The following is a 26,547-nucleotide window of genomic DNA, read 5'->3' as shown; positions in this document are numbered from 1 at the left end:
AAGGAGGGGGGCTGAATGGCCTCCTGTTCTTGTGTGACAGGCTCGAGGTGGGAGCTGATGGTTCTGCTATGTTGTAACTGAAACTCCTCAAGGAATTTGATGATCACAGGAACTTGATGTGTGACCATTCAGCCCCTTGAGCCTATATCCCCATTGGCTCAGATCATTGCTGATGTTTGTTTGAATTCCACCTGCCTACCTCCGTTCTGTCTCCTTTCATCCCCTCACTAACCCAATAAAAGCCTCGGTTTTGAAATTGCCAATTGATACCCCAACCCCAACCTTGACAGCTTTTTCTTAGGGGTGGTATGGGGTTGGGGAAGGGGGGTTGGCGGAGTAGGGTGGTAGAGTTCTAGATTTCCACTGCCCTTTGTAGAGGAGGTATTTCCTGGGATAAACTCTGATTGAACCAGCTCAAATTTTAAAGGTTCAGCACGTACCCTAATTCTAGACAGCCCACACCCAGAGGAAATGGTTCCTCTCTATCAACCCTGTCGAATCCTTTAATTATTAAACCCCTTGATGACCATCACCCCATATTCTTGAATACCTGAGGGAAGACAGTCCATTCTGTGTGACCTGTCTTTGTGATTTCATAGCTGCTGGTGAGCTGATTCCCTGCAGTTCATTGCTGATGGGTTTGGCTGGGAGTTGCAGAAACAGTGCCTATTGTAGCACCTTCACACACTCTGCCATACCTTAACTTCTCTGTTCGTATTCGCTCGGGATTAGGTCATCAGGTTCTGTACGTTCCAGAAGTGCAGCCCCTTCCAGGACTGGGATACTGGGTTCCAATCTCGCAGGAGATCTCCCTCACCACTCGTCACAAAGTAGTGGTTGTGGGACATTTTACATACAGCTGCGGAATGGGACATCGGGTTAGTGTCACAACCTTAAAGGTAGCACCTCTGACCGTGCAGCACCTCCACAGCACTGACCCTCTGACAGTGCGGCACTCCCTCAGTAGTGACCTGTTCCATTGGTGCTGAGACTGGGAATCAGAGTGTTGAACTGAACCACAAGACACAGGCCTCCAGTCACCATTGTTTTGTAATCAGTTAATTTACTTTTAAAACCGATTTCCTAAAAACAGTTTATCCTTAATATAAAGTGAGACTCAATCCCTCACTGTTACCCGGATATGGGAGTAACCGAGCGATCGTTGGGAATCGCTTGGATTATATTTGGTGTATGGAATAGCACAATTTCTCCTCATCCTTCACTAACCTCTCACTCCTCCATTGCCCCCCCCCCCCCCTCCCCACCACCCCACCATGCTAGGAAATCAAGGAGCTGCCGGATTATAACAAGATCACTTTCAAGGAGAATCCACCCATCCCGCTGGAACACGTCGTCCCAGATGCCTCAACCGAGGCAGTGGATCTGCTGAAACGCTTCCTGGTCTACCCATCCAAGCAGAGAATCAGTGCAGCTGAGGTGAGCCTCCACCTGCCCAGAACGTCCCTGTCCAACCTGCCTGGCCCATCACATTCTCTTCTGGCTAACGTCCAGAGAAATGGCCTTGGTGAGACAGTATTCAAGAACACCTTTTATTGTTCTGGTCTCCATATCCCACTTGGAATACCGCGCACAGTCCCCCTCCCTAAATCTCATTTGAAATACCGCCCACAGTCCCAGCACCCTAAATCTCACTTGGAATACCGCGCACAGTCCCAGTCACTATATCCGAGTTGGGATACTGCATACAGTGGCAGTCCCTAATCTCACTTGGAATACACCCACAGTCCCAGTCCATACATCCCACCTGGAATACCACCCACAGTCCCAGTCACTATATCCCACTTGGAATACCGCCTAGAGTCCCAGTCTATATATACTGCTTGTAATACTGCACACAATCTTAGTCCCTATATCTCACTTGGAATACCACCCATTGGCTCAGTCCCTATGACCCACTTGGAATACGGTGCACAGACCCAGCCCCTGTATCCAACTCGGAATACCGCTCACAGTCCCTGTCCCTATATCCCACTTGGAAAATTGCGAACAGTCCCAGTCTCAATATCCCAGTTGGAATACCACCCACAGACCCAGTCACTCTGTCCCACTTGGAATCCCTCACACTCCCAGTCCCTCTATCCCACTTGGAATACTGCACACAGTCACATTCCTGATATCCTACTTGGAATATTGCACACAGTTTCAGTCCCTACATCCCATTTAGAATACCGCACACAGTCCCAGTACCTGTATCTCACTTAGAATATGGCACACAGTCCCTATATCCGACTTGGTATATTGCGCACTATCCCAGTCCCTATATTCCACTTGGAATACTATGCACAGTCTCAGTCCCTATATCCCACTTGGCAAACTGCCCACAGTCATGGTCCATTTATCCCACTTGGAATACTGCCCTCAGTCCCAGACCCTATATACTACTTGGAATTCCACGGACATTCCCAGTCCCTATATCTCACTTAGAATACCGCACAGAAACCCAGTCACTATATCTGACTGGGAATACCACACACAGTCCTAGTCACTATATCCAGTTGGAATACCACCCACAGTCCCAGTCCCTGTTTCCCACTTGGAATATTGTGCACAGTCCCAGTCTCTATATCCCACTTGGAATACCGCGAATAGTCCCAGTGCCTATATCCCATTTGGAATCCGCACACAGTCCCAGATGCTATATCACACTTGGAATGCTATGCACAGACTCACTTAGAATACCATGCACAGTCCCAGTCTCGATATCCCACTTGGAAGACTGTGAACAGTCCAAGTCCCTACATCCCATTTGGAATACCAAGCACAGTCCCAGCCTCTATATCCCACTTGGAGTACCATCCACAGTCCCAGTCCGTATATCCCACTTGGAATACTGACCACAATCCAAATTCCCACTTGGAAAACCACCCACAGTCTCAGTCCCTATGTCTCACATGGAATACCATGCACAAGCCCAATCCCTACGTCTCACTTGGAATACCGCCCACGGTCCCAGTCCCTACATCCCACTCGGAATACTAAGCACAGTTCTGATCCCTATATCCTACTTGGATATCCACGCAGAGTCTCTGTATCCCACTTGGAATAATGCACACAATCCCAGTCCCTATATCCCACTTGGAAAACTGCCCACAGCCTCAATATCCCATTTGGAATACCGCCACAGTCCCAGAACCCATAACACACTTGGAACGCTTTGCACCTCACTGATCCCTATAGTATACTTGGATCACCGCACACAATCCCAGTCACTATATCCTACTTGAAATCCCCACCACTTGGAATACTGACAATAGTCCCAGTCCCTATATACCTCTTGAAATACCATCCACAGTCTCAGTCACTGTATCCCACTTGGAATACCAAGCACAGTCCCAAGCCCTATAACCCACTTGGAGTCCACACACAATTCCAAACCCTATATCACACTTGGAATGCCATGCACAGACCCAGGCGCTGTATCCCACTTGGAATACCATGCACAGTCCTAGTCCCTATATCTCACTTGCAATACCACCCACATTCGCAATCCCTGTATCCCACTTGGAAGACTGACCACAGTCCCAATAACCCTCTTGGAAAACCACTCACAGACCCAATCCCAATATACCACTTGAAATACCACGCACAGTCCAAGTCCCTGTATGCCACTTGGAATACGGCCCACAGTCCCAGCCCATATATCCTACTCGGAATACTATGCACAGTTCTGATCCCTGTATCCCACTTGGATATCTGCCCAGAGTCCCAGTCCCTATATCCCACTTGGAATACTGCCCACCACCCCAATATCCCACATGGAATACCACACACAGTCCAATAACCCACATGGGGTTTTGCCCATAGTCCTAGTCCCTCTTTCCCACTTGGAATAATGCACACAATCCCAGTCCCAGTATCCCACTTGGAATACTGCCCACAGTCCCAGTACCTATAACATGCTTGGAATGCTGTGCACTGACCCAGTCCCTGTATCCACTTCGAATCCACACACCGACTCAGTCCCTATATTGCACTTGGAATACTATGCACAGTCTCAGTTCCTATATCCTACCTGGAATACTGCACACAATGCCAATCCCTACATCCCACTTGGAATGCCACACTTAGTCTCAGTCCCTATGTCACATTTAAAATAGCGCACACAGTCCCAATATCCACTTGGAATACCACCCACAGTGCCAGTCCCTATATCACACTTTGAATAATGCACATAATCCCAGTCCTTATATCCCACTTGGAATATGGCCCACAGTCACAATATCCCACTTGAAATTCCACCCACAGTCACAATCACTATATCCCATTTGGGATCCACACGTAGTCCCAGTCCCTCTATTGCACTTGGAATGCTATGCACAGACCCAGTCTCTATATCCCACTCGGAATACTATGCACAATAATGATCCGTATATCCCACTTGGAATGCAGCGCACAGTCCCAGTCCCTATAACTGACTTGGAACACCGACCACAGTCCCAGTCCCTAAAACCCACTTGGAATACCACCCATATTCCCAAATCCCACTTGGAATATTGACCACCGTCCCAATATCCCACATGGAATACCACCCGCAGTCCCAGTCACTTAATCACTTTCGGAATACTATGCACAGTTCTGATTCCTATATCCCACTCGGAATACAGATCACGGTCCCATTCCCTATATCCCACTTGGAATATCAGCCACATTCCCACTCCTGGTATCCCACTTGGAATTGTATGCACAGTTCCAGTCCCTACATCCCACTTGGAATAATGCACACATTCCGAGCCCATATATCTCATTTGGAAAATCGCCCACAGTCCCAGTCCTTAAATCCCACTTGGAATACCAACCATAGTCCCAGTCTCTATATCCCACTTGGAATACTACCCACAGACCCAGACCGTATATCCCACTTGGAATACTACGCACAGTCCCAGTCCCTCTATTCCACTCTGAATACTATGCACAGTCCCAGTCCCTATATCCCACTTGGAATACTGCCCACAGTCCCAATATCCCACTTGGAATACCTCCTACTATCCCAGTACATATATACCACTTGGAATTCTATGCACAGTCCCGATCCCTGTATCCCATTTGGAATACCATTATCTTCCCAGTCCCTGTCTCCCACCTGGAATACCCTGCACATTGTCAGTCCCTATACCTCACTTGGAATACTATACATAAACTCAGTCCCTACATCTCACTCGGAATACTGTGCATAGTTCTGATCCCTATATCCCATTTGGAATACCACACACGGTCCAAGTCCCTCTATCCCATTTGGAATACTGTGCACAGTTCTGGTCTCTGTATCCCACTCGGAATACTGCACACTGCCATGGAGCCCGTATCCCACTCGGAATACTGCACACTGTCATGGACCCCATATCCCACTCAGAATACTGTACACTGTTCTAACAATGTAAATGAATTGTAGGGAATTGAGTGGCAGGTTAATGGGGGAAGGGAATGGGGGCTTTATAGACCGCAGGTTGGGATTGAGGGTTTAGACCCACAGTCCAATCAGGGTGATCTTCTTGACTGGGAGAGTAAACCCGAGGGGCCGGATGGCACCTGCTGCTTCACGTTCGTGTGCTGTTGGGTTTTTTAAAACAATCGCGGGGCTTTGGATTGAGCAGATGTGAGAAATGTTTCCACGTGTGAAGGATGGGGGTGTAAATCAGAGGTCCCTGTCACTCAGAGGTTCAGGGCGATGGTTGGCACCAGTGTTCCATGGAGCCAGGCAGAGTATGCCCACTGCCAGTCGGCTTGCAGGTCCACACCGGTGGGGTCTAGATGGGAGGAGGAAGCGGGCCGGGCCCTCACGAACAGAGCTTGACAGATGTATTTCCCCCACCCTCCCTCCGCAGGCTCTCTTGCACCCGTATTTCTTCAAAGAGCCACTGCCCGCTCACCACTCGGAGCTGCCGATCCCACAGCGGGCAGGCAGGAAGACCTTGCAGCACCAGCACGAGTTCCATGTTGAGCGGCCCCTCGTGCAATCGGTGACCAACCCAGACCTCGTCTCCCGCCACGCCCGAGTCTGGTGAAACTCCACCTCCGGGCACTGAGTGGTTAAATGGAGACAGGGCTGTGCACCGTGGCCGCGCCGGGAGGCAATGGGGTGCGGTTCGCCCTTTTACAGAACGTCTGCTTCAATCGGGAGAGTGGCGTGCTGTCACTCCAAAGCAACTTGTATTTAATGAATATTGCAATAAAACATGAGCGTCTGACCCTGAGTTGCAGGAGGAGATAATGGGGGACAAGTGGCCTGGTCAGGGGGTCAGGTTTTAAGAGTCTTAACGGAAGAGAGAGCAAGCGCATTCCAGAGGTGACTGCGTGAAGAGCTGGTATGGAGCTAACGGCCTGTAGCTGTGCTGTTCTGGTTCCGAGTTTCAGTATACCCAGATTGACTGCTTCTTTTTGCATTTGCATGGCCTTCCTAACCTGCATCACCTCTTTTACGGACTTGTATACCTACAGTCCTCCGCTCTGCTGCCCCATTTAGACATTATTGGGCAGCACAGTGGCACAGTGGTTAGCACTGCTGCCTCACAGCGCCAGGGACTCGGGGTTTGATTCCAGCCTCAGGCGACTGTCTGTGTGGAGTTTGCACATTCTCCCCGTATCTGCGTGGGTTTCCTCCGGGTCCTCCGGTTTCCTCTCACAGTCCAAAGATGTGCAGGTTAGGTGGATTGGCCATGCTAAATTGCCTGTAATGTTTAGGGAGGTGTAGATTAGGTGGGTTATAGGGGGATGGGTCTGGGAGGGATGCTGTGAGGTTCGGTGTGGACTTGTTGGGCCGAAGGGCCTGTTTCCACACTGTAGGGATTCTATGATTCTATGACATTTTCTGGTTACTTTCTGGGCTGCAAATAACATGGGGGATCTTTTTCGGAAACATCAGATAACACTATTTTGAGTCAATTTTGTAAACGATCTCTTGCTAATTCCATTTTCTGATTCTCAGTAGAGTTCATTTCAAGTGTGAAACCTACTGAAGTCTCTTAATAGTTCCTTTCTGGTTTCAGAAAGCTTCAGATGGTTTCTTGTTCTACTTCAAAATCTGAGTGGCCCCGCTCTTCATTAATTTCTGCACTAGCAGCATAGCCCTCAGCTCATTTCACTTTTTAAAAAATCGTTCCCTTCTCTGCCCTGCGAAATGACGAGGGAGATTTCATGTCAAAGATTGTACCCCAGAAGGTCTCCACAGAGTTGTTCTCTGCTGTCTTGCCTTTGCAGGGTCTCCCACATGGACAGATCATTCGGTCCCCATTACCCCTCTTACACCTTTGCTTCTGCATGTCCTTCCTCCTCAGATTACTGATTCAGTTCCTTTTCAAAAACCTCCTGCTTCCTCCCCCGCATTCTCCGCGCGCATTCCAGACCATTGACTGCAAGTTAAACACTTTTTTGGCCGATCTCTCGACTCTCAATCCTTCCACCAACGGGAACGGTTTCTCCCCCACTCTCTGCACTGTCCCAGGACTCCCACCCTGAATACAAACAGCTCTCCCACTTTGCTCCCCTTGTTTAAACGTTCTGGCTTGGACCCGGGCAAGGCCCCAAGTACAAGTGCAGCTTTGATAGAAATCCTTTAACATTGAGGGGGTCGATGGCCTTTCGGCCCCTCAAGCCTATTCCACCATACAGTGAGATCAAGGCTGATCTGATTGTGGCTTCAACTTCAGAGAGTCATAAAGCATAGAAGGGGCCCATTGCTTCACTTTCCTGTCTGCCCCCACCCCCAGAATGCAAAATCTGTGTTTCAGGCAAGGCCAGTGTTTATTGCCACGTCCCAGTTTCCCCCACTTTTTTTGAGCTGTTGCAGTCCAGCCATCTCAGAGGGCTATTGAGAGTCACCTGCATTGCTGTGTGTGTCTGGAGTCCCACGTAGGCACAGACCGGGTAAGGATGACCGATTTCCTTCCCATGTGGGGCATTAGTGACCATGGATAAGCATAGTCACGGTTGCTATTACTGAGACTCTCAACTCCAGATTTCATGAATCTCACTAGCCAGCTATTTTGGGATTTAAAGCCACATCCTCAGACCATCAACCCAGGCCTCTGCATTACTATTCTAGTGACATTGCCACTCTCCTGGAAGGCAGGAAATGTTTGTGGCACCTATGCAACACCAGCCCAGTAGGGAAATCAATGTGCAGGAGGTAGACAGTGATGGGGCCTAAACAGGAGAGCAAGACTACTGTACCAGTGATGTTGCCACTACCCTTCCCTCTCCCACCCTATTAGCCTCATTGGTTCAAGGGATGTGGACATTACTAGCTACTGCCTGTAATTATTGCCCATCCCCAATTGCCCAGAAGGCAGTTAAGAGTCATGTGTAGCCAAGACTGGGTAAGGACAGCAGATTTCCTTTTCTTGGCTTTTCGAAGCCAATCAACAGTCATCATTAGACTTGACTTTTATTGAATTTAAATTTCACGATCTGACATGATGGGATATGAACCCATGGCCCCAAGGACATGGGCCTGGGGTCCTGGACTGATTTTCACCAACGCTATGCCACCATCTCTTCGAATGAGAAAATGAATGCTCCTTTTCTCTCAGCTTCACACCAAAGAAGGGAACGGTTACTGCAGCTCCAGAGTTTAGCTGGCACGACAGGGTTAAGTCTGGCCACTCCCTTGAGACGACTTCTAGCTTTCTGAGTTCTGGGCGTGAGGCAGTTTCTGGATGTCTTCAGCAGAAGACCAATTCCTCAGAAACAACCTTATCTCTTCAGCGCAGATCCTTCCAGCTCTGTTTGCAGACTGTGCGAGCGTGTGAGCAAGGGCTGGTGAGCATTGTGGAGGCTCGTGCTGAAGGCAGTCTTGTTGGTGGAGAGAGAAACATTATGGTGAAAAGCAGAGAGACAGAAGACTTACAGTGGATCGAGACAACAGAATAAGCCATACAAAACGAGAGAGAAGGTCGAGAAAGAAGGCAGAGATTCAGGAAAGGAGCTTCATTTCTTGTCTTGCATCTGAAGCTGTAGGGCATTGGTACAAAGCAAGATCCCATGAGCAATGCGCAGTGTGTTCATTGGGGATGGTCAGCAAAGGGGAAAATACTCCCAGCACAGGGTTGGATAGACAGTAAAGCCCTTCCCCTGTACTCTTTTAAACCAAAAGGAAAGTTTTCCTTGCACGTTTGCCATCAAAAACTCCCGGGACAGAATCGGCAGGGGGTAAGATACCGAGTAAAGCTTCCTCTGTACCATTCCCCCATCAAACACTCCCAGGGCAGCACAGGGTTAGACACAAAGTGAAGCTTTCTCTACACTGTTCCCATCAAACAGTCCCACGACAGCACAGGGTTAGATGCAGGGTAAAGCCATCTCCACACTGTCCCCATCAAACACTCCCAGGAAAGCATGAGGTTAGATACAGGGTAAAGCTCTCTCTACACTGTCCTCTCAAAACTCAGCCTTGAATAGATTCACTAACTTGGCCCCTAGTACTCTCTGTGGGGGACAGAACCCCACAGATTCCCCAGACTTGGACAGAAGAAATTCCTCATTTCTGTCTTCAGTGGGAGACCCCCTTATTCTAAAACCATCTCCCCCTGTTTTAGATTTCCCTGTCTGTACATGGCATAAAACATCCTCTCAGCACCCAACCTGTCAAGCGCCCCCTTCTCAGGATAATACCTTTCAAAGTGATCATCTTGTTTTTCTAAACCCCAATGGGGTAGCAGGCTGAACCTGCTCAACGTCTCCTTGGAAGACAGACCCCTTCATCCCAGCCAGGTGAAGCTTGTCTGAACTACCTCCAGCACAAGCCTATCCATCCTTCAGTGAGGAGTCCTAGCAACACCCTATACAGTCGGAGCAAAACTCCTTGATGATTATACTCTGGTCTCCCTTGGGAGAACGCTTGTCTTTGTAGTTACTGAATGTGCCTGTGTGGCAGCGACTTGGAATTTACACACAAGGACTCCAGTCTTGTGAGTTGTCTTCGATCTTGTGCTTGGAAGAAAGAGTGAGAGAAAGAGAGGTGTGTGGAGGCAGGAATAAGAGAGGCATGGAAAGCCAGCGTGAGTGGAACGGGAGGGATGTGTTTAACACTCAAAAGATGATCAGGTTTTGGCCCTGAAGGAGGGGGGAGAGAGAGAGAGAGAGGATAAAAGAAATGTAGAAAATGACTGTTCAGATTTCTACTGCATGTATGAGCCAACTATTGCCTCTGATCAGATAAAGGCCTTATCAGCAACAAACAGTTAGATGAGATGGGTGGAATCATCAGCCAAGAAGGACACAGCAACCATTTGTGACAGGCTTCTCATGAGATTACGAAGTTTGTTTGGTGGGGTCAACGAGAACGCTTGCAGTTGACAAAACATTTCTCCTTTTTCTTAACCGGGTTAGAAGGGGAAGGGGGGATGTGAAATTTATCCAAATTATTTACGATGCTATTGTCAGACCCAATTCCTTTACCACAATTCTCGCCTAATCGTTCTTCCACACTAGGCCCCAGTTCCTGCCTACGACCTGATGGGTTTCTTCCCCCTCTCGTGTGTGTCATTTTGCGATGATCTGTTTTTAATTAATCAGGTTTTTACTTAATCTTCACCTTCCCGTTTTCCTACCAAGGGAGTGCCTCAGAGTGTCAGAGCTGGGACAGCAAGACACTGCTGAGGGCATGTTCACAGTGTGGGTCAGTACTGAGGCTTGAGGAGGGGGCTGAATGGCCTCCTGTTCCTGTGTATCAGGCTGAAGGTGGGGGCAGAATAGCCTCCTCCTGTTCCTGTGTAACAGACTTGAGGAGGGGGCTCAGTGGCCTCCTGTTCCTGTGTAACACGCTAAAGGAGGGGGCTGAATGGCCTCCTGTTCCTGTGTAACAGGCACAAGGAGAGGGGCTGAATGGACCTCTTGGACTGTCCCTTCACATCAATCCCATCGTCTCCATTCTCCCCAACCCTGATCCCATCAGCAAACTCCCATTAAGGGCAGCGACCTCAGTACTTCCCAGTTGTTTGCCACCTAGGAAGACATTTCTGCATAGGATCAGTAGGTCTCTGTTAAGTTCACACTTGGTGGAAATTGACTGCGTTGCCTCAACTTGCCTGCCTCAGTGCCCCCTCGAAAAGGTGGTGGTGAGCTGCCTTCTTGACCCACTGTAGTCACTGTGTGGTGTAGGGAGACCTTGCACAGTGCCCCCGTTAGGGAGGGAGTTCCAGGATTCTCACCCTGGTGACACTGAGGGAACGGCCCATATCGTTCCAAGTCAGGATAGTGACAGGCTCAGAGGGGAACTTACAGGGGCTGGTGCTCCCCGTGCTGCCCCTTGTCCTTCCGGGGGGATAGGGGTGGCAGGTTTGGAAGTTGCTGCCTTGGCGAGCCGCAGTGCATCTTGTCAATGGTACACACTGCTGCCCCTCTGCATTGGTTGAGGAGGGAGTGAATATTGAAGGTGGTTGATGAGGCAGTGGGCGAGTGGCTTTCTTGGATTCAGAACTACATTGGGGTGTTTCTTGACTATCACTGGGTCAAAAGCTCAGAACTGCCTTGTTAGATATCCCCTCTGCATGGTTGAAGAAGCTTGCTACCACTTTCTCCAGGGGGTAATTGAGGATGGACAGCAACTTCAGCCTAGGCAACAATGCTCAAATCCCATGAAAGAATTTTTTCAGTGCTTTGTTTTGCAATTAAATAAATTCTTAAATGGTGTTCTGTTACTTTCTGGGTCTTGCACTTTCAGACAGATTTCAAGGCATTGGCAAGAAAGCAGAATAGAATTTGTAAATCCATATCAGAGCTGGTCGTGAAGACCCAACTGTTTTCCTCACAGTGGGGAAGGATAACGGGGAAATTGAAGTGTTCAGAAACACCAGAGGGTTGTTTTGATCGATACATTGGGGGTGGTGGGGGGGAGGAAACCAGTCCCATGGCAAGAGAGTGAGTGATTAGCCCAACTCTGTCAGCAGAGCACAGGATAATATCTCTCTGGTTCAGGGCAGGACGTGGCGGGTGTAAGACCTTCGTGGTGGGTTACAGAGGAGAGAAACGGGCAGGACGGAGAGAGAGAGAGACAGGGATGCGGCCGGCTGGTGGGACCCCAGCACCATCTCTGGAGGGATCCAACGGCTCAGATTGGGCGGATGGCCTGGGGAGGCGGGTCGTGCAGGCAAGGGGACTGACAAACCCCTTCTTTCCGCCCGCCCTCAGCCCAACTCAGCAACAGGACAGCCACTGCCACTCCTATCAGAAAGTGTAATCACCCACTCCCTCCAGTTCGAAGACATTTCTCAAGAAAGGAAAATAAAACAACCGTGTTGGAACTATCACTCACTCATTGGGCCTTATTTTGTGATAACGTTTTCACAAGGTTAGTGGCTTTTCAAGATGATTATCTGCGTTTTGTTATCTTGCGCATTTGAGTATTTTCTCGCCTCTGTATGTCAGGGAGCTGGTTTCACTGATATGAATAGACACTGTCGCTATTTCCCTTATAAAATGGATATAAAGAGATACATTCCCTGTGTGATTAGGAATTAATCATCAGATAGTGAATTTTCTGAACTGAAACACAGCCCTCACTCTCCCCACATCACAACTTAATCCATCTTAAATTCCTGCTTTGATGCAGCAGTTCTTCCACGGTTCCTCAGCACCACCTTCACGACAGAACAGCGCTGACTCTCCAACAGTGCGACGCTCCCTCAGCATTGACCCTCCGACAGTGCGGTACTCCCTCAGCGCTGACCCTCTAACAGTGCCCGCTCTCTCAGCGCTCACTCTCCGACAGTGCAGCACTCTCTCAGCGCTGACACTCCGACAGTGCCCGCTCCCTCAGCACTGATCCTCTGACACTGCAACACTTCGTCAGCACTGACTCTCCAACAGTACGGCACTCCCTCAGCACTGACCCTCCGACAATGCCCACTCCCTCAACACTGACCCTCCAACAGTGCCTACTCCCTCAGCACTGACCTTCCGACAGTGCGGCACTCCCTCAGCACTGACCCTCTGAAAGTTGGGCTCTCCCTCACTATTGACCCTCCAACAGTGAAATACTCCCTCAGCACTGCAACACTCCCTCAGCACTGACCCTTCAACAGTGTTTAATCCGTCAACACTGACCCTCCAACAGTGCCCGCTCCCTCAGCACTGACCCTCTGACAGTGCCCGCTCCCTCAGCACTGACCCTTTGACAGTGCCCGCTCCCTCAGCACTGACCCTTTGACAGTGCCCACTCCCTCAGCACTGACCCTCCGACAGTGCCCACTCCCTCAGCACTGACCCTTCGACAGTGTGGCATTCCCTCAGTACTGACCCTCCGACGGTGCGGTACTCCCTCGGCACTGACACTCAACAGTGCAGTACTGCCTCAGCACTGACCCTCTGACACTGCAACACTTCCTCAGCACTGACCTCCGACAGTGTGGTACTCCCTCAGCATTGATCCCCCGACACTGCAACACTTCCTCAGCACTGACCCTCCGATAGTGCGGTACTCCCTCAGCACTGATCCTCCGACACTGCAACACTTCCTCAGCACTGACCCTCCAATAGTGCCCTCTCCCTCAACACTGACCCTCCGAAAGTGCGGTACTCACTCAGCAATGACCTTCTGATAGTGCAGCGCTTCCTCAGCACTGACCCACCGACAGTGTGGTACTCCCTCAGCATTGACCCTCTGACAGTGTGGTATTCCCTCAGCACTGACCCTCAGACACTGCCCACTCCCTCAACACTGACCCTTTGACAGTGCCTGCTCCCTCGGCTCTGATCCTCCAACAGTGCCCCTTCCCTCAGTACTGAACCTCTGAAAATGTGGCACTCCCTCAGCACTGACCTCCTGACAAGAAGCCTTCATTGAATATAACAGCCTGAATTGACCAGATTAGATATGGCTCTCAGTCTGACCAGCGGAGCTCATGCACTGACAGACGATAAATGGGAGGGTGTGCGTGTGTCAGAAATTGACACCAAAACATTGAGCAGGAGTATCAGTTTGACTGAATCTGAGCCTGAACTATGTTGTTCAGAATGGGCAATCAGAAGCTCAGTCAAAGAGACTCATTTTTAAACAGCATTGTAAAGGAATAGACAGAGAGGGGGAGGCACAGTGCTTTAGAGAGAGACTCCTGAGGTTAGCAGCCCCAGGCAGCTGAAAGCATGGAGTTAATTACAGAATAAATCTCCCCCTGCTATGCTGTCCCCATCAAGCACTCCCAGGACGGGGACAGCACAGGGTTAGACACAGAGTAAAGCTCCTTCTACACTGTCCTGCATCAAACAGTCCCAGGATGGGGAGAGCACAGGGCTAGATATAGACTAAAGTTCTCTCTATACTGTCCCCCAGTCAAACACTCCCAGGACAGAGACAGCACAGGGTTACATACAGATAAAGGCTCCCTCTACATTTGGAATATTACATTCAATTCTGGTCTCTCTGCTATAGGACATATGAAACTTGAAAGGGGTGATAAAAGATTTACAAGGATGTTGCCAGGGTTGTTGGATTTGAGCTACAGGGAGAGACTGAGTAGGCTGGGGCTATTTTCCCTGGAGTGTTGGAGGCTGCGGGTGACCTTATAGAGGTTTATAAAATCATGACGGGCATAGATAGGGTGATTATCTCAGGGAGGGGAATCCAAAACTAGAGGGTACAGGGTTAAGGTGAGAGGGGAAAGATTTAAAAGGGACCTAAGGGGCAACTTTTTCACACAGAAGGTAGTGCGTGTATGGAATGAGCTGCCAGAAGAAATGCCAGATGCTGATACAATTGCAACATGTAAAAGGCATTTGCATGGGTATATGAATAAGAAGTGTTTACAGGGATGTGGGCCAAATGGCAATGAATTAATTTAGGATATCTGGTCAGCATGGACAGAAGGGTGTGTTTCCCTGCTGTATAATTCTATGATTCTACACTGTCCCCATCAAACACTATCAGGACAGGGATTGCACAGAAGTTAGAATTATAGAATCCCTACAGTGTGGAAACAGGCCCTTCATCCCAACAAGTCCACACTGACCCTTGCAGCATGCATCCAGACACATTCCCCTATAACCCACCTAAGCTAGCATCCCTGAACACTACAGGCAATTTAGCATGGCCAATCCACCTACCCTGCACATCTTTGGGCTGTAGGAGGAAACCAGAGGACCTGGAGGAAACCCACACAGATACAGGGAGAATGTGCAAACTCCACACAGACAGTCACCTGAAAGTGGAATTGAACCCGGGTCCCTGGCACTGTGAGGCAGCAGTGCTAACCACTGAGCCACCGTGCCGTCTCAAAGTTAAATACAGAGTAAAGCTCCTTTGATACTGTCCCCATCAAACACTCCCAGGACAGGGACAGCATGAGGTTAGATACAGAGTAAAGTTTCTTCTGCACTGTCCCCATCAAATATTCCCAGGACAGGGACAGCACGGGGTTAGATACAGAGTAAACCTCCCTCTACACTGACCCCCATCAAATTCTCCCAGGAAAGGGACAGCATGGGATTAGATACAATCCCCTCTATGCTTGCCAGGGCTGTGTGCCTCCTGCTCTGACAGTGGACGACACAGCAGCTGGGTGCTAGCTTCTGTCTACCTGAGCAAGCGGAGTTGTGGGGAAGGCACTGTCAGGAAGAACAACTCACTGTGGGGCTGATGTCTTCAGATGGAGTATGTACATAACCTATACATTAGCTTCAGACAATCTTACATCCCAAGTGTAGCAAAAAAAACACCTCTTTGCCATTGACTACAAACTCAATTCAATTTTCACAAATTCTCTGCCTTGGGCCACTCACCATCACCCCCACCCCCCACCACCTACCACTTGAGTGCATTCTCCCTGTCTAACACTCAGAAATCTCACACAGTTTGCAGAAATAAGAGCAGGGCTGGGAAACCAGACTGACAAAAGAATACACATTTGCACTGCACCTCTGATCCAGGGATGTTTACTGTGTCGTACAGAAGCATATCCGAAGTGTGAATGACTGTGCAAACAGACTGTGAGATAATCCCCTCATATTTCATCTCCGTTGCGAGACTGTACTCACATTACAGTCTGTTCCCAGTAAATGTTCAGATGCTGTGTCCATCAGCCAGGACCACCTCCACAGTCAGGGGTGTAGGGGGCTGGAGGAGGTGACAGAGATAGGGAGGGGGTGTAGGGGGCTGGAGGAGGTGACAGAGATAGGGAGAGGGTGTAAGGGCTGGAGGAGGTGACAGAGATATGGAGGGGGTGTAGGGGGCTGGAGGAGGTGACAGAGATAGGGAGAGGGTGTAAGGGCTGGAGGAGGTGACAGAGATAGGGAGGGGTATAGGGGCCGAAGGAGGTGACAGAGATAGGGAGGGGTATAGGGACAGGAGGATGTAACACAAATAGGGAGGGTTGTAGGGATTGGCGGAGGTGAGAGTTAGGTAGGGGTGTAGCAGTCAGAGAAGGTGACAGAGATAGAGGTATTGGGACAGGAGGAGGTGACAAGATAGGGAGGGTTGTAGGGACTGGCGGAGGTGAGAGTTAGGGAGGGATGTAGGGGTCAGAGATGGTGAAAGAGGTAGCGAGGGGTGTGGGGCTGGAGGAAGTTACAGAGATAGGGAAGGGTGTAGGAACAGGGGTTCGATGTGTACCTAACCTTGGTCACATGCCACCCTGAGCCCCATATCTATTTCTGGGAACTCAGGAAAGATTCATGGATCTAAATTTGGCAAAGGGTGAAGATAGGACTGAACTCACAACTGAAGATAGGAGTAATAGAATGTCCCTGTGTAAATGAAATGTGGCTATTTATTGCCTGGCGATTTAAGGAAAAGATTGGGGAAATCTTGTTCCATCTGTACAGGATGAAGGTGAGACCCCACTGGGAGCACTGTCTACAATTCTGCTCCTCTCACTGAATGAGGGATAGACTGATACTGGAGACAGTTCAGAGAAGCTGGTTCCTGGGGTGGGGAAGGGGTCCGTCTTTTGAGAAGGTGAGCAGATTGGACCAGTCCCCATCGTAGTTTAGAAGAATGAGAGGGTGATTGCAGATCCTGAGGATATGGGGAGGAATTGACAGGGGGGAAGCTGAGAGGATGGTTGCCCCCAACTCATGTGGGGGATCTGGAACCAGAGAAGGGGGCATGATTTCAGAATGAGGGGGTCTCCCATTTAAGATGGCGATGAGAAGGAATTTCATCTCTCTGAGGTTGGGTTGTCTGTGGGATTCTCTCCCCCACAGAGAGCAGGGGATGGGGGGGCACGGTCAGTGAATATATTCAAGGCCCAGTTTTGATGGAGGAGGGAGTGGAGGGGCAGCGGTATAGAGGAGCAGACAGGAAAGTGGAGCTTGAGGCCATCAGTCACTGTCTTAATTAAATGGATTTTGTCCTGGGGCCCTTCAGTTGCAGAAGCTGCGGCTGAGATCGCTGGGTGTGTTTTTTTAATGTTTCATTTAGGCTGGATGATAGAGATGAGCCAAGATAAGGGGAAAGTGTCAAGGGAGGCAGGCAGTAACTGGTGACGGACAGAGAACTGTGACTCGCAAGGATCCACTGGTGTGGAACTTGGCATGGAGACCTGGAGAGGTGCAGAGTAGGCACCTGAGCAGTCCACAGCTAATTCCACAAATGCTGCGTGTGGCCAGAGATGAGCAGGAACAACTTCTCTCCAAGTGGATAAATCAGTGCCGACTGAGCTGAGGAGAAAGGTCTTCTCCCAGACGAGGCGAAAACATTGCAGGCTTTTACAAAGGAGCTGGCTGTAGCTGAAGCAATCTGAGGATATGGAAGAGAAATGGGAGCAGGCTACTAAGTTGGATGATCAACCATGATCCTATTGAATGGTGGAGCAGGCTCGAAGGGCCAAATGACCTACTCCTACTCCTGTGTTCCTAAAGCGTCACAAATCTGTAGAATTCAAACCCCCCAAAGTGCGGTGGGCAGTGGGACACTGAATAAATTTACGGAGGAAATACATCTTTAATTAGTAGTGGGTTAAAGGAAGCGAGTGGCAGGAAATTGGGAGGCGATTGTAAAGTTTGGCATGAGGGGCTGAATGGCCTACTCCTACTCTTGGATTCATGTAGTGCGGACGCAGACAGTGCATCAAGGTTTGTTTCTGGAATGAGAAATGGGCTCTCTAATTATCGGAGATACAAATCTGGAACCAGTAGAACATAGCAACAGCAACACTGCAAAACCATCACTGACTCCTGTAAACTCCCATGTCATTCAGTAATGTACCCTGGGTAACTGAAGCATAACATCCTTCCTTTGATGTTCAATTCCTCTTGTAATAAAGGATAGCATCCCACGAGTCTTCCCGATTATGTATTGTACCTGCAGACTAACCTTCAGTGACTAATTCACTAGGGCAGCCAGATTCCTCTGCACCTTGGCATCTGCAATCATACAGCACAGAAACACACCCTTTGGTCCAACTTGTCCATGCTGACCAGGTTTTCCAAACTAAACTAGTCCCACTTGCCTGCATTTGGCCCATATCCCTCTTAACCTTTCCTATTCACATACTTGTCCAAATTGTGTTCCATTTCAGATATACTCTGTTCATTCCTCCTGCCAAGGAGAACAACTTCACAATTTTCCCACATCATACTCCATCTGCCTGATTTCTGCCCATTCATTCAACCTACCACAATCGTCTTCAATCTCCTTCTGTCCCCTTTGAAGCTGAAGGGGACATGTTCTAAGTCAGGATGCAGTGTATGTTGGGGAGCATTGGAGGGGAACTTGCAGGGGGTGGTATTCCCCCTGTGTCTGCTGCTGGGTAGAGGTGGCGAGTTTGGAAGGTGCTGTTGGAGCAGCCTCAACAAGTCACTGCAATGCATCTTATAGACAGTACCCACTGCTGTCAGTAGTGGAGGGAGTGAATGTTGAAGGTGGGGGTTAGCATGTTGATCGAGTAGGAGGGGTGCTGCTTTGTCCTGGAAGGTGTCAAGCTTCTCAAATATTGTTGGAGCCGCACCCATCCAGGCAAGTGGGGAGTATTCCACCACATTCCTGACTTGTGCCTTGTGGTTGGTGGGACAGGCTTTTGGGGGAGAGTCAGGAGGTGCGTCACTCGCTAAAGGATTCCCAGCCTCTGATCTGCTGTTGTAGCCATAGCATTGATATGGCTGCATCCAGTTCAGTTTCTGGTCAATGGTAGCCCCCAGGATGTTGATAGTGCATAGATTCAGTGATGGTAGCGTCATTGAATGTAAAGGCAACGATGCTTAGATTATCTCTTATTACAGATGGTAACCCTCAGAGTGGGGCAGTGTGTTGAGAGTGGGGCATTCAGTAAAGGCAACATGACCGAACATCAAGGGGGCGATGGTTAGATTCTCTCTTGTTGGAGATGGTAACCCCCAGGATGTTAATAACTGAGGGATTCAGTGATGGTGATGCCATTGAATGTCAAGGGGAGGGGGGAGGCAATGGTTAGATTCTCTCTTGTTGGAGATGGTCATTGCCTGGCACTTGTGTGGCACGGCTGTTAATTGCCAATTATCAGCACGAGCCTGAATGTTGCCCGGGTCTTGGTAAATGAAGGTACTGACTACTTCAGTACTTGAGGAGTCTCGTGTGGAAAGCAGCAGTGTAAGGGTCAATCCAGGGGGAGAGTCTGACAGCGGAACTAACATTTGGATAACCTACATGTGCAGGTTGAGACTGTGTCTCGGACTCAAGATTCGACGCAGGAGAATGGAGGAATCTTCAGGCCAGTCACGGTGGTTAGGCCACCAGGCCCTGCTGGGGGCTGGCCAGGAGCCTCTGCTCCACTACGCAGATGAGATCCCCCTTTCGTCCACCACCAATGAGGCCGATGCTTTCTTCAGCCACACCGAGGTGGAGGGCAGCCTGGCCCAGCCGTACTATGCCAGCCCCGTCCATGGCAGGGCCATTGGGAATTATCGGCACGGTGAGTACCATATCTGCTCTGAACTCCTGTTGCCAAAGGGAAGGATGACCAAGGGGGCGTTCAGGGACAAACCTCCACCTTACATCAGCAATGCCGCCGCTCTCTGTTCCAGAGCTGAGCACAGCAAGATCCCACAGGTGGAACTGCAGCCATGTGTCACGCTCCTTCTGTGTCCAATCCCCAAAATCCCCTGGGCAGTAGTGGACCCACGATCTTCACCGGCAGAGGGTAGAAAGGCTATTGTGGTGCACAGTAGTGTCCGTGCCTCTGCACCAGGAGGCCCGGTTCCAAGTCCCACTTGGTCCAGACAGAACATAGAGTCATAGAGACGTACAGGACAGAAACAGGCCATTCGGTCCAACTTGTCCATGCCAACCAGATATCCTAAATTAATCTAGTCCCATTTGTCAGCATTTAGCCCATATCCCTCTAAACCATTCATATCCCCATCCAGATGCCTTTTCAATGTTGTAATTGTACCAGCCTCCACCACTTCCTCTAGCAGCTCGTTCCATACACACTCCACCCTCTATGCGAAAAAGTTGCCCTTTGGGACCCTTTTAAATCTTTTCCCTCTCACCTTAAACCTATGCCCCTCTAGTTTTGGACTCCCCTAAACATCTAAAAAAAGGTAGGCCCCAGGTTGGGAGGGAGACAGTGTCGTACATTCACATCACCCGCTGATGGAAAGTCAGCCCTAGGTTTTGTGCCAGATCCTCTGAAAGAGGGAGTCCTGACTCAAATTATGACAATCCCTGAGATTTCATTCTGCTACTGCCTGTTCCCTGGCCACGATGTGGGAACCTATCAGCGTCCTGAAGGCTTGAGCAGGAATCCCTGTGGGAATGCGATGCCGAATTCAGGGAGACAGATGTTTGCCATGATGGCAGTGCGCTCTGGTCACTGCTAACAGTGACTGAGAATCATTCCCCAGACAGACTGACCATATTTTTAAAACTTAATTTGAGATGTGGGTGTCAATGGCCGCGCCCATGCTTATTGCCCATCCCTATTTGCCCCTCAAGAAGATGTTGGTGAGATGTCACCTTGAAGATCCGCTGCAGTCCCCGTGTGGTGTGGTAACAGTGCCCCCATTAGGGAGGGAGTCCCAGGATTCTGACCCCAGCGACACTGAAGGAATGGCCAACATTATCCTCAGTCAGGATGGTGTAATAGGGCTCTCTGAGGGGAACTTGCAGGCTGTGGTGTTCCCCCTGCATCTGCTGATCCCACACCTCCCCATCCTTCTATGAGGTAGAGGTGGTGAGTATGGAAGGTGCTGTCAGAGGAGCCTTAGCGAGTTGCTGCAGTGCGTCTTGTTAGACGGTACACACTGCTACTGCGCGCCGCTGGTGGAGGGAGAGTGTTGAACGTGGGGGTTAGTGTGTCGCTCAAGCCGGAGGCGGAGCTGCTTTATCCTAGAAGGTGTCAAGCTTCTCGAGTAATATTGGGGCTACACTCATCCAGGCAAGTGGGAAATATTCCATCATCCTCCTGACTTGTGCCTTGTCAATGGTGGGATAGGCTTTGAGGGGACAGTCAGGAGGTGAGCTACTTGCTACAGGATTCCCAGCCTTTGATCTGCTCTTGTAGCTGCAGTATTGATATAGCTGGGTCCAGAGTGAGGTGGTCAAAGATGCTGGAAGAATGTATGTTCTTGCAGCCTCCACTTTGATTGAAAATAGCTGAGGCAACGGAAGAAGTAACTTTATCTACAAAATGAGGCTGATTAGTTTTTTAGATAAAGCACAAACTGTCAGGAAATTGTAACACTGTACATTTTGGAAATGACGAGTCTTTCTGCACTCCGATAGGGTGGGGGCGGATTCAAAGCCACTCAGAGCTTCCCTTTCTTTTATCCAGACCAACTTTCCCTCTGATTTCTGAGACCTTTTCCCAATAATACAGCCATCAGGCCTGCAACAATGTGGTATTCCCTCAACTGACCACCCAATAGTGTCCACTCCCTCAGCACTGACCCTCTGACATGCGGCAATCCCTGAGCACTGACCCTCTGACAGTGCCCACTCCCTCAACACTGACCTTCTGACAGTACGCCACTCCCTCAGTATGACCCTCCAACAGTGCGGCTCTCCCTCAGTGCTGACTCTTTCCTCTCTTTGTCACCGTGCCTGCTGTCCTGTCACAATCCATTTCCTTGTCTTTTCTCCTGTCTGCTCCTTCTAAGTAACGTTGCAATTTCTACCTCATGCCACCTTCGTTAAAACATTCCTTCCCCTCATCAGAGAATCTGCCTGCCCTCTGCTTCCAGGAGACCAATCCCAGTTTCTGTGGCCTCTCCACATGTACTGCAGCTGCTCAGAAAGCCAGCAACAACATTCCAGCTCCTTCAATGCTCAGCAAGTGCTCCCTCGCCGATGCTTGACCACCCAGTAGATTTACTGTTTCATTGGGTCACCCCTTGGGAGAAAGGATACGGGCCAAATTCTGGCAAATGGGACTAGATTTAGGATATCTAGTCAGCATGGACAAGTTGGACTGAAGGGTCTGTTTCTGTACTATCTCTATGACTCTATGACCTTGGGGAGTGTGCCTGCCTCTAAGCCCAGAGGTTCTGGGTTTGAGTCCCACCGCAAACGGCAGGCGGTGAAAGTGGGAGAGCTTCCTGCTCAGCCTTGCGATAGAAGGAAGTCGGAGCCTCTAGCCTCAGTGTCTACATCAGCTCCAGGCTGGAATGTCACCCCATCTGTGAGTGGATTGATGCAGACATCTTTCCTCTTCTGTTGCCATTCAGCCTCATTCCAGAGAACTGGGAGCTCCTCTACACTGTCCCCCCATCAAGCTGGGGCGGGGAGGGAAGATGCAATTTGCTGAATGGTGGAGTAGGCTCGAAGGGCTGAATGGCCTACCCTTGCACCTAATTGTCATGGTTTCTATTACTGCTTCGCCACCATCTCCCCAGTTGATTCTAACCAACTGCTTGTATCTTTATCCCCCTCAGGTTGCCAGGTCTACTCCCCTCACTTGCTGAACAGCCTGCAGTGGATGGAGGGGGGTCAGGCGATTGGTCACACATACGGTGGGGCCTGGTCAACGGTTGGGGCCTATGCCAAGGCCTCACTGCCGCTGTACCAGGCTTCCTCTAGCCTCAGCTCGCCTCACCACAGCCAGCACCTCTTTGGCTTCACGTCGCCTCTGAAGGAGGCCGGTCACGAGGAGCCGGGGGCTAGCTTGGGCAAGGAGAGCCCCAAGTATGCCGAGGTGATGAAAGTGGAGAGGGAGAGCCCTCAGAACCCCACATTCCATCCGTCGGGCCTGGATGACGGCCTTGGCCAGAGCGGTCACCTCCAGCTTTACAACGGGAGCTTCTATCAAGCTTCGGGGGCCTCAGGGCTGGAAGGCCATTCTGCATCTCTAAAGCACAAGTTGACGTTATCGCCATGCGGTAAGATCTGGATAGGGCTCAGGGTGCCTGTGTAAATAACTGGGTAGGACCTGTGGGGGTTTTAGCCCCTGGGCTGTGCGATTTAGGCCAACATCAGTGAGCTGGCACAAGGGATTTAACACAAAGGTGCCTTTCTCTTACACACACACTCTCTCTCTCACACACACACACACACCGGGTAGCAATATTGGAAGTGTATATTGTGCACAGCAAGCACCCAAACACAACAAAGCCCTCTCAGCACTGACCCTCCGACAGTGCGGTGCCACTCAGCACTGACCCTCCAACAGTGTGGCACTCCCTCAGCACTGACCCTCTGACAGTGCGGTGCTCCTTCAGCATGACACTGACAGTGCCCGGTTTTTCAGTGCTGACCCTCTGACAGTGCTGCGCTCCCTCAGCACTGATCCTTCGACAATGCCCCCTTATTCAGCACTGACCCTACAACAGTGCCCACTCCCTCAGTGTTGACCCTCCAATAATGCCTACTCCCTCAGCACTGACTCTCTGACAGTGCCCACTCCCTCAGTACTGACCCTCCGACAGTGCCCACTCCCTCAGCGTTGACCCTCCGACAGTGCCCACTCTCTCAGCACTAACTCTCCAACAGTGCGGCGCTCCCTCAGCGCTGACCCTGCTCCCTGGCCCAGTCTCCCAGGCCCAGACTAACTGCTGCCCTATGTGTTTTCCTTGCAGAGGCTCGGGAATGTGTGAACTGCGGAGCGACAGCAACACCGCTGTGGCGGAGAGACGGCACTGGACACTATCTCTGTAATGCCTGCGGCCTCTACCACAAAATGAATGGCCAGAACCGACCACTCATTAGGCCCAAGAAGCGCTTGGTGGGTCTCCTGGCCAGCACTCAATGGCCTGAACAACCTCTTTCTGTACAGCATCTCCAAGGGGACAGGGAAACCGTACCTGATCCTGAAAACCCGGAAACCAGTTCTGTAGGTGGCCACTTGGCCCATCTGAACACTCCTTTGCAACAGCTCTCCATTTGGTCCTATCTCACATCACCCAGGGATCACTTAAGAGTCAACTGGGTGTCTTTCAGATTCTAAAATACGCTGAGTATCTGTGCCAAACTTATTCTCTAGGTTCTAGATGTGCAAAAGCCCTAAGATTTGTCCTATCAGAATTTTGTACACTTGACTCATTTCCCATTGTTCTAAATTCTAAACCTGGCATGTTTTATTTTTCCTCCTGCCCTTTTTCTAAATAGTATTATGATTCCAGCCAACAGGGCACCACTGAACAAGTCAGATCTCGCAATGAAACGTGGCTTGATAGATCTTATTGTTCTTCTTTGTGTCGTTAGTTAATGTGATGAATGTGGAAAACAGGCGTGCGAGTAGGCCACCCTGACATGTTCACACGAGGCTGCAAATGTCCATTTAACAACACAAGTCTGTTACACAAAAGAATAATTAAAAACAAAACAAACCAAGCTACTTACACCATAAGATTTGGGAGCAGTCTTTGGCCATTTGGCCCATCATGTCTGCTCTGCCATTCGATCACAGCTGATATATTTCTCAACCCCATTCTCCTGCCTTCTCCCCGTAACCCTTGATCTCCTTACTAATCAAGAATCTATCTATTTCTGTCTTAAATGCACTCAATGACCTGGTCTCCACTGCCCTCTGAGGCAATAAGTTCCATAGATTAACCACCTCCTCGTCTCAGTCCTACAGGGTCATCCCTTCACTCTGAGGCTGTGCCCTTGGGTCCTAATCTCTCCTACTAGTGGTAACATCTTCTCCATTTCCGCTCTATCCAGACCTCTCCATATTCTGCAAGTTTCAGTGTTTCTCAAACCCAGAAACATTTTCCCACCCCCTACCTCATCTCCTTAAGGTTCTACCTGACAGACTCGTTAAAGTTGCTTTTCCATGACTTGTAGAAGCTACTCAATGAGTGCTTTCTGAGTCTGTTGACATAAACATTTCACAAATCTGAGAGCCTAGCCTTTCACTGTTCTAATAACGTGCAGGTTTCTAACCTTGTGGTTTGGAAGGTTCACAATCTACAAACTAAGGAAACTTATTCCCTAAAGGTCATTAGTGAACCAGATGGGTTTTTTCTGACAATTGACAATGGATTCATGGCCATCATTAGACCCTTAATTCCAGATTTTTTTAATGAATTCAAATTCCACCATTGGCAGTAGTGGGATTTGAACTTGGTGCACAGAACATTATGCACATCTCTGGATTAATAGTCTAGCAATAAATACCACTTGGCCTCCCCCTTGAACTGAATGACTTGCTAGGGCCAATTCAGAGGGCAGTTAAGAGTTGACCACACTCGCTGCGGGTCTGGAGTCACACATGGGCTCTGACCAGGTGAGGATGGTAAAGGGGCCAGGTAAGTCACAGTCACCATGACTTTCACCTCCAGATTTATAAATGAAGTTTAAATTCTGGCAACAGACACCAAAGTGGGATTTAAACCCACCTAAGTGAATGTTCAGCTGGACCTGCAGAGTACAATTACAGGACATTCCCACTTGTCTCTCCCTCTCTCGTTCAGCCTCTAGTGGTGGTCACTTGGGACAGATGTCCGTGGAACTGTGATGATGGCGGGGGGAAGCAGTTCAAAGAGTCGAGTTTGTTTTAACTCTTTTCTGCATCTTTTCCTCCTCTTCTCTCTCTCAAACCAGATTGTAAGCAAGCGAGCAGGCACACAGTGTGCCAACTGCCACACCAGCACCACCACGCTATGGCGTCGTAACATCAATGGAGACCCTGTCTGCAACGCATGTGGGCTGTACTACAAACTGCACCATGTGAGTGTGAGCATCTCTCTGATCAGCGAATCCACCGAGACCCCCGTTCTCCCCTCTGCCCACAGGAGTGAGTACCCCATTTTCCCCTCTCTCAGCGAGAGCAAGTCCTTCATTCTCCCCGTGGGGTGAGTCCCCTGTTCTCCCCAAGGGAGCAAGTGCCCATTCTCCAAACTCCCATTGGAGCAAGTCCCCTTCTCCCCTCTCCCCACGGGAGCAAGTCCCCATTCTCCCCTCTCCCCACGGGAGCAAGTCCCCCCTTCCCCCCTCTCCCCCCGGGAGCAAGTCCCCCATTCTCCCCTCTCCCCACAGGAGCAAGTCCCCATTCTCCCCTCTCCCCACAGGAGCAAGTCCACAATATCCCCCTCTCCACCCGGGAGTGAGTCCCCCATTCTCCCCTCTCCCTGTGGGAGCAAATCCCCATTCTCCCTTCTCCCCACGGGAGCAAGTCCTCCATTCACACCTCTGCGCCCGGGAGTGAGTCCCCCATTCTCCCCTCTCCCCACGGGAGCAAGTCC

The 26,547-nt window shown here is 50.0% G+C and overlaps 3 protein-coding genes across 3 annotated transcripts in view; 2 read left to right on the top strand and 1 right to left on the bottom strand.

The window, feature by feature from the left end:
• The window catches only part of LOC109926575 (cyclin-dependent kinase 20-like), a 22,733-nt gene extending 16,527 nt beyond the window's left edge, over positions 1 to 6,206 (top strand). The window contains exons 3-4 of the mRNA XM_048619927.1: positions 1,282 to 1,437; positions 5,844 to 6,206. Coding sequence (XP_048475884.1) covers positions 1,282 to 1,437; positions 5,844 to 6,023 — 336 coding nt within the window. The 3' untranslated portion in view covers positions 6,024 to 6,206. The remainder of the gene's footprint in view (positions 1 to 1,281; positions 1,438 to 5,843) is intronic.
• LOC109925048 (ras-related protein Rab-7a-like) overlaps positions 1 to 13,664 on the bottom strand; it is a 41,678-nt gene extending 28,014 nt beyond the window's left edge. Inside the window, exon 1 of the mRNA XM_048619818.1 lies at positions 13,536 to 13,664. The gene's annotated coding sequence lies outside the window, so the exon portion shown is untranslated. The remainder of the gene's footprint in view (positions 1 to 13,535) is intronic.
• The window catches only part of LOC109920081 (GATA-binding factor 2-like), a 16,314-nt gene continuing 1,622 nt past the window's right edge, over positions 11,856 to 26,547 (top strand). Inside the window, exons 1-5 of the mRNA XM_048619817.1 lie at positions 11,856 to 12,304; positions 19,579 to 19,835; positions 22,798 to 23,241; positions 23,938 to 24,083; positions 25,907 to 26,032. Of these exons, the coding sequence (XP_048475774.1) occupies positions 19,619 to 19,835; positions 22,798 to 23,241; positions 23,938 to 24,083; positions 25,907 to 26,032 (933 nt within the window). The 5' untranslated portion in view covers positions 11,856 to 12,304; positions 19,579 to 19,618. The remainder of the gene's footprint in view (positions 12,305 to 19,578; positions 19,836 to 22,797; positions 23,242 to 23,937; positions 24,084 to 25,906; positions 26,033 to 26,547) is intronic.

The sequence above is a fragment of the Rhincodon typus genome, chromosome 44, assembly GCF_021869965.1.
Source record: "Rhincodon typus isolate 14 chromosome 44, sRhiTyp1.1, whole genome shotgun sequence".
NCBI lineage: Eukaryota > Metazoa > Chordata > Chondrichthyes > Orectolobiformes > Rhincodontidae > Rhincodon > Rhincodon typus.
The sequence above is the reverse complement of the archived record's forward strand: the minus strand, read 5'-3'. Positions and strand labels throughout refer to the sequence as shown.